This window comes from Papaver somniferum, chromosome 7, assembly GCF_003573695.1.
Source record: "Papaver somniferum cultivar HN1 chromosome 7, ASM357369v1, whole genome shotgun sequence".
NCBI lineage: Eukaryota > Viridiplantae > Streptophyta > Magnoliopsida > Ranunculales > Papaveraceae > Papaver > Papaver somniferum.
The window spans coordinates 229,150,499-229,163,076 of record NC_039364.1 but is presented as its reverse complement, the minus strand read 5'-3'; the positions used below and the strand labels follow the sequence as shown (position 1 = coordinate 229,163,076).

Genomic DNA, 12,578 nt, shown 5'->3' with positions numbered 1-12,578 from the left:
TTTGGACAACAAGGAAATTCCAAAACCGAAAATATTCTCAAGATATGCAATAAGTACTTGATTTAGGTTTTCCTATTTCCAACTAATATCCAACCTTGTAATTCTGAAATCTCTCATTAGAAAATATATAAAATTAGTTTACTACTTAACTAATATAACTTTTTAGAGATATGTTTTGATTTGCTGGAAAATCAGAAACATATAATCGAAAAATCTTAATTAAAAAATTCTCAATATTTCAGATCGGGATCACCTTGAGTATCAATCTTTGGACAATGAAGGATTAGAATTGTATTCATGTCCAAAATATGTCGACATCCAGAACTTTCATATTTAGCAAACCCTAATTCCAAACTCACACAAAACCGTAAAGTAATAGGTGAATATGAAGGATCGGTTTTGCTCTTAAGACCGGTTCTACCATGAGTCCTAACATAGGCTAAGATCGGTTCTACCAAGTCTCCAAATATTGGTACGGATCGGTTCTACCATGACTCCCAACAACAGTTAGGATTGTTTGCATGCGAGTGATGCGTGTAACCAACTTGTAATCGCTTTCATAAGACAATATGGCGCCACCTTGCATCATAATCGTCTTGGCCACGCCTTTTACTCATTTGGAGGTTAACACTTAAGTAAAGTCACGCCACTGATCACATCTACTGATGCTTGGTTGTGTTGCATCTTCTATATGCATCACTTGCATTCTTTTGGCCGAGTAACTAACTACACTGGCGCGTTTGACAACACCACTGCTGCAGTTGCATTGGTCAAGCCTTAGGCCAATGCATAAGCCATCTCTATCTTGCATCCTTGATCCATTCCTTGAGCTGACTAACTCTGGATTACGGATATACACACTATCACATAATAATGCATGTGTCAAATAACTTTGTTTGTCTTAGCTTCATGTCGCTTCGTCTGCTAGGCCGCTGTAATGTTGCACCATCATGGCGCGTCACTGACCAGGGAACTTTTGATTTTTGATAAGTCCCGTATTACATTTTACCTTAAGGCCTGAATAAAAACCGTTTGTTTTTCTCGCGAGTCACATAAAACTAATCCAAGGGTCAAGATCTGTGAATGATATGGGTGCAGAAATTCTCAACCGCCCCCAAAATTTAGGGATAAAACTCCTTCCCAAAGGAGCCAGTGACCAACATCGACTCCAAGTCGATTCTGAAACTCGTCTCTCTCTCTCTCTCTCTCTCTCTCTCTCTCTCTCTCTCCGTCTTTCTGACTCCCTCTTGTTTGAAAAACTAGGGTTTTGAACTCAAAATCGAGAAGAGATCGAGAGATTAAAATTTAATCTATTTAGGTTTTTGATTTCATTGGTAGTGTTATTCGATTTGGATTTTGAGAATTTAGGGTTTTCATTAGAAGAAGAAGAGATGGTGGAAAAGGGAGATGAAGAAGAACAAGAGTATGAAAGTGATCCAGAAGAAGCACCGTTACCATTAACGATGAGAAGAAGAGAAGCAAGTGATGATGAAGAAGGAGAAGAAGAAGATTCGAGAATGGATCGAAGAAGAGGAGGAGGAGGAGGAGGAGGAGGAGGAGGAGTTGTTGGTGTTTCAGATGGTGAATCAGATGGTCAAGGAGGTGTTGATTATGAGTCTGAGGAAGAGGAATCGGAAATTGAGGAGGAGGAGGAGGAGGAGGAGGAAGATGAAGAAGAAGAGTATGTAGGTGAGAGAGATAGAGTTATCAGTGGTAATGATGGGAATGAGGTTTCTGGTGGTGTTTTGGAATCTGGTGGTGGTGGTGATAATGGTGATGGGGAGGGTGAAGAATCAGTGGATAAAGTTGAAGGAGAAGGTGAGAAGAAAGAGAATGAACCATTTGCTGTTCCTACTGCTGGTGCTTTTTATATGCATGATGATCGTTTTCGAGAAAGTAGCGGCGGTGGAGAAAGTAGCGGCGGTGGTGGTCGTCACAGGTAATTAGCTGATTTCAGTGTATTTTACTGTCAATTTGAATATTTGCATATGTATATACTTGAGAAAATGTGAATTTGCTGATTGTATATGTTCTTAATTAAGTATGTTTTGGTTCTCTGGAGTGGAGAACTGGATTTTCATGCCGTAGTGGCTTAATAGGCATGTCACATTTCATGAATCTAAAGTTTTAAACTTATTCTTATCGTTGTGTTTGTGAAACAAATGATTTTTTGTCAAAGACATGGGAAGCACTAGGAGGTAAGCCTGATAACAGGTGGTTCGCATTATAATCACCCTGTTTGCTAGTTGCCCCTCAAAACATGAAAAACCTAGCACATTCGGAATCTCAACAGTGCCTTTGTAGAAACAAATTGTCTAACTGATCTCACTGTAGTTTGTGTGTAAGAATTTTGAAACTTGTGATCTGTAACTTTAAACAATACCAACAACACTACTATTATAGTTTTCTTCATTGTATTAATTAAGGAATAAATAGGATTATGAATAGAGATGCTTATAATACTTAGTTGTTGCAAGCTTTGACAGTTAACTCTTTGCCTGGCTGAGAAATATCATGCCATTCTCTTTTTGCTAACACCACATCATTTATTTACCAAATATTATATATCCTTCAGTCACATGTGTTGCATTTAAGAAACCGTGTCTCTTAAATGACTCTGAAAGGTATACAATACAGACAGTTGCTATTCTTCATCTGGATGAGCCTTTATCTGGGCATTGACAAGTAAATAAGTGGTGTAGGAGTGGTAAAGTGTAGGCCTAGCTCCTGGATTTTAGTTGCTTGTTTATCTTCTGAAACTCCCGGTGATGCCACCTGTTCAGTCTCTCAGCGTTTCAGTCTTAATGCTGTCGCCATCATCCTTGCATTGTCCCCTGTGATACTTCAGATTTCACAGCCTTTTGTTTTGTAATACGTACTACTACTTTGCAGTAACTGTTTGAGTTTCATTCAGGCGTACTCTTGGTGGGAGGAAATTGTGGGAATCCAAAGATAACAGGAAATGGGGGCATGATAAATTTGAAGAACTGAGTTTGCAAGAACCAAAAAATGACAAGGTAAAACTCAATTGATGCTTGTATATTTAATTGTTAAATTTGCTCGTTCGCATCTGTTTGCCAATCAGTGACAGTGTCCACAGAATCATTCTTACATTTATCTGTGTATCTATCAGGAAAGGAAAAGAGGTGGTTATAGGGGTCGTGGAAAGAAACGAGGTACTGATCATGGGTATGTTAGAACAAACAGGACCAGAAACTATGATGACAATAATGATCAAAATAGTGTCCCGAAGAGTGTGAAAGGAAGAGGTCCCGGAAAATATGAACCTTCTGTGAGGAATAATGGTGATGCTCCGCCAAATCAGAACAAACAGTGAGTAGATATTTTGAGTTTATGGATAGTTTCCTTTCTTGCTTTTTTAATGTGCCCGTTTGACAAAATTGCATTCTTCCATCCAGTTCTGGAAGGACTTATGAGACAACAATGAGTAATAGTAATTCAGGGAGGACATCCAACCACACACACCAAAATGCTCAGTCTAATCCTGCTGCTCCGCGTAAACATGTTTTTGCGTCTAGCTTAAGCTCTGCTTCTCCTCCATTTTATCCTTCTGGTTCTTCCAATCAAGATGTGATAGTAGCACAGAAAAGAGATGTGCAAGCTGGACCTTCTGAGAAGTTCTCAGTGCCTCATGCCAATTCATTGGCCAGAGGAAAAACTGTTGTGGATCCTATTGTGAAGGGCAGGCAGTATATCAATGAGCCTGTTCGACCACTTGTTGGGAAATTTTCCAATATGCAGTTACAGTCATCTGGATCTTCGAGAGTGAGTTCAAATCAAACTCCGCAATATAGGCCTAAGGTAAAGAGTCCAGAGGTTGTGGCACAACATAACTATCAATCAACCTCTTCTCCCAACCATGGCAACATAGGTTCTATGCAGTATGCTGTTGTTCAACAGAAGCCTGTAAACCCAGTTCAGCCTGTAAGAATCTCCACTCAGCAGATGGCTCAACATCCCGGTTCTGGTTCTCAAGCATCCTCTCCACCTAAAGGGTCGTCGACGAACTCATCTGAACCTGGAGAAACAGAATCTCCAACAGGATCCAGTAAATCCAAGACTGCGCTTGTTAGTAAAGGAAAAGGTAGTGCTCAAGGAAGTGAGAGGGGTACTTTTCTCTACAATGGAGCGCAGGTTGTTGGAGCAGCTGGGAACATGGGTGTTGTACATAGTGATCAAAAATATCCTGGCACTCCAGCGCTTTTTCCAGGTAAAGTTATTAGAAACCATGTCATGATTTTCGGCTTACCAAACGAGACATGCTTCTGAGAATTTTTCACCTTAGAAGTTAAAAGTGAACTTCTTGGACTTCTTTTTTTCTTTCAATTGTGCTGTTATTCTTTTCCTGGTCAATGGGTAACCATAAAGTTCGGTTTTTGCATGTTTTGTTTTGCTAAGAAGGAATTTCTTCTGTTGCATTTTCTCTTAGAGCTGGTTCTCTATTGATTGCATCTACATTAGGGTTTAGAATATAAAACTCTTTTAGACTCATATGTATCAATTGATCTACAGTTATGCAATTTGCGGGACAGCACAATGGTGGCCTTGGAGTCCCTGCTGTTGGTATGGCACTTCCTGGATATGTTGCCCAACCACAACTTGGATTTGGGAATTCTGAGATGACTTGGTAATTTTCTCTTCCTTACTGGCTGCTCATCAGTGAAAATAATAAGATATGCAGAACCCTGTTTTGTTTGCTGCCAAAATATCGATTTGGAAATCTTGGCAGCTTATGAATGGTGATTGTTGACAGATTAGTTGATTTCACTTTATAATATTAGTTTAAGTTGATGGTCTTAAACTGCTTATGCATTGTATGTATACTAGTACGACTTTATTTTTTCTTTTTGTTGTATATTCTATTTTTAATTAATTACAAGTTTATCTGCAGGGTACCAGTCCTGGCAAATGCTGCTGGTGCTTTAGGGGCACCGTACTGTTCGCCCTATTTACCTGTTGATGGTACTTATTATGCTCAGCCATCAGGACAAACATCTTCATCTGCCTCAAGGTTAGTAACCATCCTCTTTATGTTGAGTAGTTGTAGTGTTTACTGTCTTAGTTTCATTTACACTCACTGCTGCCTGGGTAATCATCTCTCAATGGCAAGAAGAATATATATGCTTTTCTTGCTGGACTCTTTATATGTTCCGCACCTCCCTGAATATATATATATATATATATATATATATATATATATATATATATATATATATATATATATATATATATAATGCTTATCCTGAAGGACTATTTCTGGGTTTCTCTTGATGCCAAGAAACCGAATAAGTGAATACATTTTGTGTGTTTTCTACTGTAGAGATGTGAGTACGAATAAACAAAATATAGACTGGAAGCCTCCAGCAGAAAGACCTGGTAATAATCTCAACTTTGTTTGCTAATCATAGATTACCTATTTTCAAAGCCTAATATCAAACAATTCCCATATTTGGTATTTATTTCACAATAGTTGACGAAATTCATTCTTCCACAGAGCTCGCGAACGATGAATTTGGGCAGCGACAGAACAAGTCTCGCAGGCAAGTCTTTAACTCTTTACATTGATTTCACTGGAGCTGATTTGTGGAACTTTTGTTCGAGGAAGACATTCTTAATTACTTTTTATTTTTTACTTGTTATTTACAGATATTCGGAGATGAGCTTTGGCCAGTGAAATACATAGTGGTTTGAGTGTATTTCTAATAAGCAGCTAAAAGGTTAGTGTCCTAGTATGCTGCCAATAGTTATTTCTAGCTATGAGAGCAAATTTTTGGTGTGGCACTGTTGCTGCTATTTTTTCTTAAGAACTGTGTTGTTTGTTGCTGCTGCAGGCCTTTCTCATGGCCCTTCGTGACTCCAGGTTTTGTTCTGAAGCACTTTGGGCAGCTTAAATCCCAAATTATGTTAGGTAAATATCCTTTCTTCATCTATTATAATTTCTTGTAGTTTTAGCTAAGCTCATTCGTCTCACTTTCGCCTTAGAACCTAAGTACTCGTTGTTGGCCCTTTTGGAGACATTTCCCTACGTATCTTCAAGAATTAAAGGTTCTCCTTGAAAAATAAGGGAGAATGGCTCTCGTATGATTGATGTTGGTACGCTTTTGATGCGTGACCTCTAACGTGTTGGTCTTATGGTTGCTCAACCTTCTTTTCTTGTAGCTGGAATTTAACCATATTATCATCTTGCAGCTATATATAAGAAACGCCTGGTCATGCTGCAGTTGACGTGAGAAGTTTGTTGCAGTTTGATGGGTAGCAGTTCCTTGTTGAGGTGTACGGTAAGATAGCAAAGAACTCATTAATAGTATGTAATTCCAATGTTCAACAGGGTTTTCAGCATATCTTTATGTTCACTTTCCTTTCCAGGGTTTTCTTTGGCTTGTTGTTCTTTTCTGAAGCTTATGAGAAATGGAAGTAGGCTTCTTCATAAACAAAGAAAAAAAAAAATTTTGAAAACAGAAAAAAGGGGCAGTGAATCAGTTAGTGAAGTTCTGAAGTGTTTCCTCCATCGGTTTTAGATGAAAAGATGACGGTGTCTCTATGTCCGTCATTTGATCATTATGTTTGTGATATTTGGGTTTCTTTTCGATACATCAGTAATATCTGTTTGGTTCTTTTTAAGGGAATTTGCTAGAATCCCTGGGACAACTATTTATTTAATATATGTGATTATGTTTCTTATGGGTTCTTATGGTTTTTTCTTGTCTCTGAACTCTTATGTTTGACATGCCAAACTGACCAACAGCTTAGATTCCTTCACTACTCACTCTCATGGCTACATTTTTCTTTATTTTTTTGTTGGCTTGATCTCATCATGTGCATTTTGTTTTTATTGTATTGGGAAATTCTGTTTCTTCATATTTAAGCCTTATTAAGCTGCTACTTAGAGAAACGAATCTCTATGCTTCATTATATGCTGGTTTACTTACTGCCGTTCATGTTCATTGTCGTATGCAACCGAATTACTTCATAAAAAATGTTATGAAAGGTACTGAGCCGTCTGTAATGTGAAATGCACCATAAATTCGTTTCTGATCGATGATTTGTTTATCTGCTAGATCTTGGATATTATATATATAAAGAAAAGCTTTGATAAGGAAGAATCACCTTCTTTTACTAATACATACACTAGATATAGGATGACCATAAGTCCATAAGTCAACCAATGAGTCCAAAACATAGACACATGAAGTTCACAAATTAACCGCAAATCATGGTGTTGCTGTTTTTTCTTCTCTTCAAGCTTACTTGGCAGGTGTTAATAGCGGCTACACGAGCAGTGAACATTAGATGTGTATAAAGTTCTTCTGACCTTTTAGTTCAACACTTCAACAACTTGGGGATGGAGTGAATATTTCCCACCACTTGCGGATGGAGGGATTTTCCAAACAAAACTGTTTTAAGTGAAAGAAGTTATATTTTCTCAAACGTTGATAAAACGTGTAGGTTTGCTTAAGCATTGTCCATAGGAGCTGCAATCATCTTTTCTGGTTGATCTAATGTCTTGTCCTCCAGTGCAAACTCCGATTCTAAGCAATTCTAACGTACACATATCAGCTGTATCTTGAGAAATTACCTGCTGAAGTTGCCACTCGAAAGCGACATCAAAAGTTTTAAACAACCTTTGAGCAAGAAACATGTGATTGACACATCACATGGTATCAACATTTTAGAAAATTGACCCCTCCGCCCCCTTCCACAAAAATCCAAAACAAAATGAGGTGTTTTTTCTAATAATTTTCACAATTAGTGCTCTTCTTCTGTCCAGCTCACTTGAATAGTAGAGTTTCATTATCTTCTCAAACAGTATCAATCATTTTCAACAAGAATACAGTTTCGGCCGATCATAAAAATTAAAGGGCGTTAACATACTAACATTAACACCTTTTGATTTTTGGAAATTTGAATGTGGTGCACTTGCATTTGGATTTGGCTAAAAAAATATCACTCAAATACTATTGATACTTTTCAAATTTTCGACCTCTTGCAATTTTTTTGTTTCTTTGTTACAGACCATAGTCAACTTCAAGTCCCAAAGTTAAGCTTTATCTAAAAGGGAAGAGAATTTCTTAAATAACGTCTATCCTACTACAATTTTATCACAGTGGCACATAAAAGGAGAGCATAAATTACATTAGACCAGAATGGACAAATAGGAAGCAACTGTGGTTGGACTGTCATTTGACTAGCAGAAAGAAATGTTTAGTGGCAAACCTGGATTATGGTTATTATTAAAAATAATCTTACAAGAGTCCATAGAAATGCCAATAATTGATGACCAATTTGTCAATAATATTTTGAGTATTTGTAAGAAAAATGAATACACAGGACAAAGTACAAAGACAAGGTGTTGCCATCCAAGTGCCCCTCATTATTAGTCTTTTCTATTTTGATTGATCTGTCTATCTATAACTATTATTCTCTCTTTTGAACTTGTTTGCAATACAAAATAAATATACCCCGATCCAGTCTCTATTCTATCAACAGTGCATTCTCAAACTGAGAATTGAAAGAAAATATTGAAGTCATGGCACATGGGGGCATAAGTTTGGCTATGCATTTCTCGTATTTTACATTTTCCCAGAGTATTTTAACATGGTCTTATCTATCGAAATGATAATATAATTTTAATAAAAATATAGTTGGTAATGAAAAATATATCAAAAAATAGTTTGTAATTAATTTTGCAATTAAGCACCTTAGACCATTAATTAAATATGTTCATATCGCCCGAAAAACCAAAGGGTCATTGGTCAGGTTTTACTACAATTACTTGAAATGCGTTTGGATAAAAGTGTTTTCTGTTTTTAATTGGCTATTTCGTTAAGGCACATAAAGAAAGGGGATTACCAATAAAACGACCAAAACCATGCACTTACCATTATATATAATACTCTCTCTCAGGCATCATCACACTTGATAGCTTGTCCTTGTTAATGAGAAATACACAAAGCCATTTCTGATTAATAGGAAATACACATAGCCATTTCTAACTTTCTTCATCTTATATATGTCTAGAAGTTACTACATGTTCACATGGGAGACATGCCAATCTGTGATGAAGTGATAAAAGTTTATCTCCATCTAAACCCACTGTCTACCATTTCAGGTTCTATGGTTGTTGTTCCTTGCTACTTACTTTTCTTACTACCTGTTCATGAACTCCATGAGTTGTAGAGTTGTACTGGTCACTCTCTCTTGCTAATACCTTACCTTTTTTGTTTTGTCTCTTTTATAGTACTACTGCTTCTATTCCCCTTTTCATTCATTGATCTCCCAGAATATATGGGTCTCTGACTACTTTTTTTTCTTCTTACTATAACTCTCACAGTGTCACAGTCTCACAGTGTTTACAAGTAGCTAGTAGTTGAAGTAGTCCTCTCTTGTAAGTTTCATTTCTTTCTTGCCTTAGCTTTAAATCCTTCCCATTTCTTTCTTTTTATAGAGTTTGGTGTTAGAAATTCTTGTCCTTGAAATTTTCTTTTTTTAGATTTGGGTCTCTATAAAATATTTCATGAGAGGATTGTGGAGTCTAGTGAGAAAGTAGGTTTTGAGGTTTTCATTTCTTTTTTCTCTCTACAAGTTTGTGAATTTAGGTGCAATGGGGAAGCTAACATTTGGCAAAGTGTTGGATTGTTTTTGTGTGTCACCTAAAGGTTCAAGCTCTTGTTTTTGTATAAACTCTTTAGAAGCACTGGAAGATGATGATTTTGATAGAAAACCATTGATTGGAAAAGAAAGAAGTCATCAGTTGATGAAATTGGGAGATCTTGTTAATGGAACACAAACTTTAGCTTCTCAGTTGAAACCAAAGGTGAGAATAGTTAATATTCCAACTTCAATTTTTTTTTTCAGTTTGTACTTGAATATGTTTCCTGAATGTCTGTTGATCATTTTGTAGATGGTGGAGCTAAGGGTTTCAATGCATTGCAATGGTTGTGCAAAAAAAGTTGAAAAACATATCTCAAAGATGGATGGTGAGAATTTTTTATGCTACACGTATTTTGACTTCAATGTGCACTTGTGTCAGTAATGCTTGAATTGTGGGGTGTTTTTATTGTTTTTCAAATCTCACTCTCTTTCTCTATGAATGACAGGAGTGATATCTTATCAAGTGGACTTGGAAAACAAGAAGGTGGTGGTGATAGGGCATGTTTTGCCATATGAAGTGTTGGAGAGCGTATCCAAGGTGAAGAATGCAGAGATATGGACATCTCCTTATGTTAATTGATTAAGAATTCGGAAAAACTCGGACGAAAAATAAGATGAAGCAAGACTACAAATACTAGGATGGTCATACTATGTGTAAGATGTATGTTTGTTTTCAGTTAAGTTGAATCAGATATGTGTGCATTAAGATCTCTGTAACGCGTGGAGAAAGAAGCAAATTATAAGTCGTCTTTTTGGATGTAATCTCTGTACATAGTGCATCTTCATAGTATTCTGTTATCTATCCATTCTTTTTTCCCATAATAGTATTATCGAAAATAACATGTATACCTGCATTTGATGGAAGCACAACCTTCTATATGTTCAACATAACGGAAGCAATTTGGACACCGTACCAATCTCTTGCGCTTAACCATCTCCATGAACAAAACATCATTAATTACGATATCAATTAAAGAGGATTGCGTTAATCTGGTCGAAGTTGCAAAGAATCATTACTATTAAGGTTGTTGCATGATTTACATAACACTGATTGGATGATCGGTCTTTACTGGAAGAAGATTATTATGCGAATGTAAGTCCAATATTGAATATGGTAAGAGTAACGATTTGTGCCATAGAAGTGTAAATGTAAGCTGTATCATTTCTAGTGTAATTACAAGTGTTTATTTGCCTATTGGTTGTCAGACACTGGATCAGCACATTTCCTAAATTATAATGACAGAGATCATTTGTAGATTATGAAATAGAGTAACAAGATGACGAGTAGTATCTGAAAAATATCAAACAGCCACCCGCACCAGTCGCACTTGCATACACATCTCGTCCTTCCACAGTTGTAGCAAAATCTGGTTTGACACCTGAAATAAAAAATTACACAAGTTAATTAATTACGCCTTCTCTAAATCATTGACGGCTCCGACAAGCTTAAACAAATCATGGAGCAGCAACAAAAATATGTATACCTGCATTTGATGAGAGCACAACCTCCTTTATGTTCAACATAACGGAAGCAATTTGGACATCGTACCAATCCCCTGCGCATAACCATCTCCATGAACAAAACATCGGTACTATCAATATCAATTACCGTTTCATGTCTTCTACATCTATGATTTTCCGTCCATGGAACCATACAATGAAAACAAAATAGCTGTTTGCAATTTGGACAGTTTGATATTGTAATCTTGTTGGAGGCTGAAATTCTAACGCACTCGTTTAAAATCAACTCAGCACAATCGCGAAAAGGACAATAAGATCTTCCGTACGCCACCCCGCCATTCGATGAATCCAAGAGTACTAGTGATTCACAAAGAACACGGCACCACTTTTCAAAGACTCCGTTAGGGAGTGCAGATTGGCACAAGGAAGCGTCCAGCATGACATTGCAGTCGGGATTAGCGCACTTTATCTCAGACATGTTGTGTTGGATCACCTTTTCTTGAATATATTTGGCGACACAATCAGTACAATAAGGATGCAAGCATCCACTCATCTCCATGCTCTTGAATTGCTTATCCACCGGAACTATTTGCAAACAGATTTCCCAAGTGAAAAAATTGGTACCATTACCGGAAGTAGTAGAGATTTCGAGTTCTTGCAGTTCAGTTTCCTCCATTTTATCTTGAAAGACGATTTCTCTGTGTGGAAAATAAATTTAATTAATTAATCACATTAAACCAAATAGAAAGAGGAAATCAAACCAAAATCGTTAATGCAATATTTGACTTACATTTGCACAGTAATTCTCTTCCTCTAACACCGATCATCCAATCATGGCGACATAAGCTTATCAGTAGTAGTATTTTTTTTTTCTTCTGTAACTTTTGCCTACAGCTCTAAAACCATGAAGGTGTATGTTAGTTTCAAGTAAACTTGATAATACAGAGAGATAAAATTTGATTGATAATGGTTTGGTGAACATTAATTGTGAGTTAGGTAGCGTACATCAATTGTTAACATTAGTGGAATATCAAGTCATCTTTACTATATGCTTCTGCTTCATCGAGTGTCCAACCTCTATTTATGGGAACAAGGAAAGTTGTAGGAAGTTTCGAGTTTCAACTCTCTTTTAAAACAACTTTGTGGGTTATGAGAGTAGGAGTTGGCATCACCTACTCAAAAGAGAAGTGTTTCAAGTTCAGTTGGTTACTTTATTTGGAGCCTATAAATGTTATTGGCTTTTGGAAAATGGTGCCGTGGTTTTATGAATCAGTAGGCGGCGGGTTAGCATGCGGAAAATCTTATTGTCCTGAATTAGAACAAATTACTTAATGCGCTTGTTCTTTTTTTTCTTTCTAATCCTATTTTGTTAAAACCATTTCGGATGTTAACCTCCTTCTCCTAATGTCCAGTCGGTGCATTCTCTCCTTCTTGGTAACTCCTTT

The 12,578-nt window shown here is 36.9% G+C and overlaps 3 protein-coding genes across 4 annotated transcripts; 2 read left to right on the top strand and 1 right to left on the bottom strand.

Annotated features, from left to right (window-relative positions):
* The first annotated feature begins 1,159 nt into the window (after positions 1-1,159).
* On the top strand, positions 1,160-6,712 carry LOC113299767 (protein MLN51 homolog). The gene is made up of 12 exons (XM_026548851.1): positions 1,160-1,939; positions 2,915-3,017; positions 3,134-3,333; positions 3,420-4,231; positions 4,534-4,648; positions 4,913-5,032; positions 5,342-5,397; positions 5,516-5,561; positions 5,668-5,738; positions 5,853-5,929; positions 6,211-6,299; positions 6,388-6,712. The coding sequence occupies exons 1-9, from the start codon at positions 1,392-1,394 to the stop codon at positions 5,693-5,695; spliced, it is 2,028 nt and encodes a 675-aa protein (XP_026404636.1). The 5' UTR covers positions 1,160-1,391; the 3' UTR covers positions 5,696-5,738; positions 5,853-5,929; positions 6,211-6,299; positions 6,388-6,712.
* Positions 6,713-8,947: 2,235 nt separating this feature from the next.
* LOC113299766 (protein SODIUM POTASSIUM ROOT DEFECTIVE 2-like) lies at positions 8,948-10,494 on the top strand. Its single transcript, XM_026548850.1, has 3 exons — positions 8,948-9,835; positions 9,923-9,998; positions 10,119-10,494. The coding sequence occupies exons 1-3, from the start codon at positions 9,623-9,625 to the stop codon at positions 10,250-10,252; spliced, it is 423 nt and encodes a 140-aa protein (XP_026404635.1). The 5' UTR covers positions 8,948-9,622; the 3' UTR covers positions 10,253-10,494.
* A 178-nt stretch (positions 10,495-10,672) lies between these two features.
* On the bottom strand, positions 10,673-12,192 carry LOC113299765 (probable E3 ubiquitin-protein ligase RNF217). 2 transcript variants are annotated; one of them, XM_026548849.1, is made up of 4 exons: positions 12,139-12,156; positions 11,924-12,029; positions 11,157-11,831; positions 10,673-11,051 (listed from the first exon to the last, which is right to left on the bottom strand). In XM_026548849.1, exons 3-4 carry the CDS (start codon positions 11,807-11,809, stop codon positions 10,919-10,921), a joined length of 786 nt encoding a protein of 261 aa, XP_026404634.1. In that variant the 5' UTR covers positions 11,810-11,831; positions 11,924-12,029; positions 12,139-12,156; the 3' UTR covers positions 10,673-10,918. The 2 variants fall into 2 exon arrangements, with proteins under 2 accessions (XP_026404634.1, XP_026404633.1); XM_026548848.1 differs by having other exon boundaries at positions 11,924-12,192.
* Between the last annotated feature and the right edge of the window lie 386 nt (positions 12,193-12,578).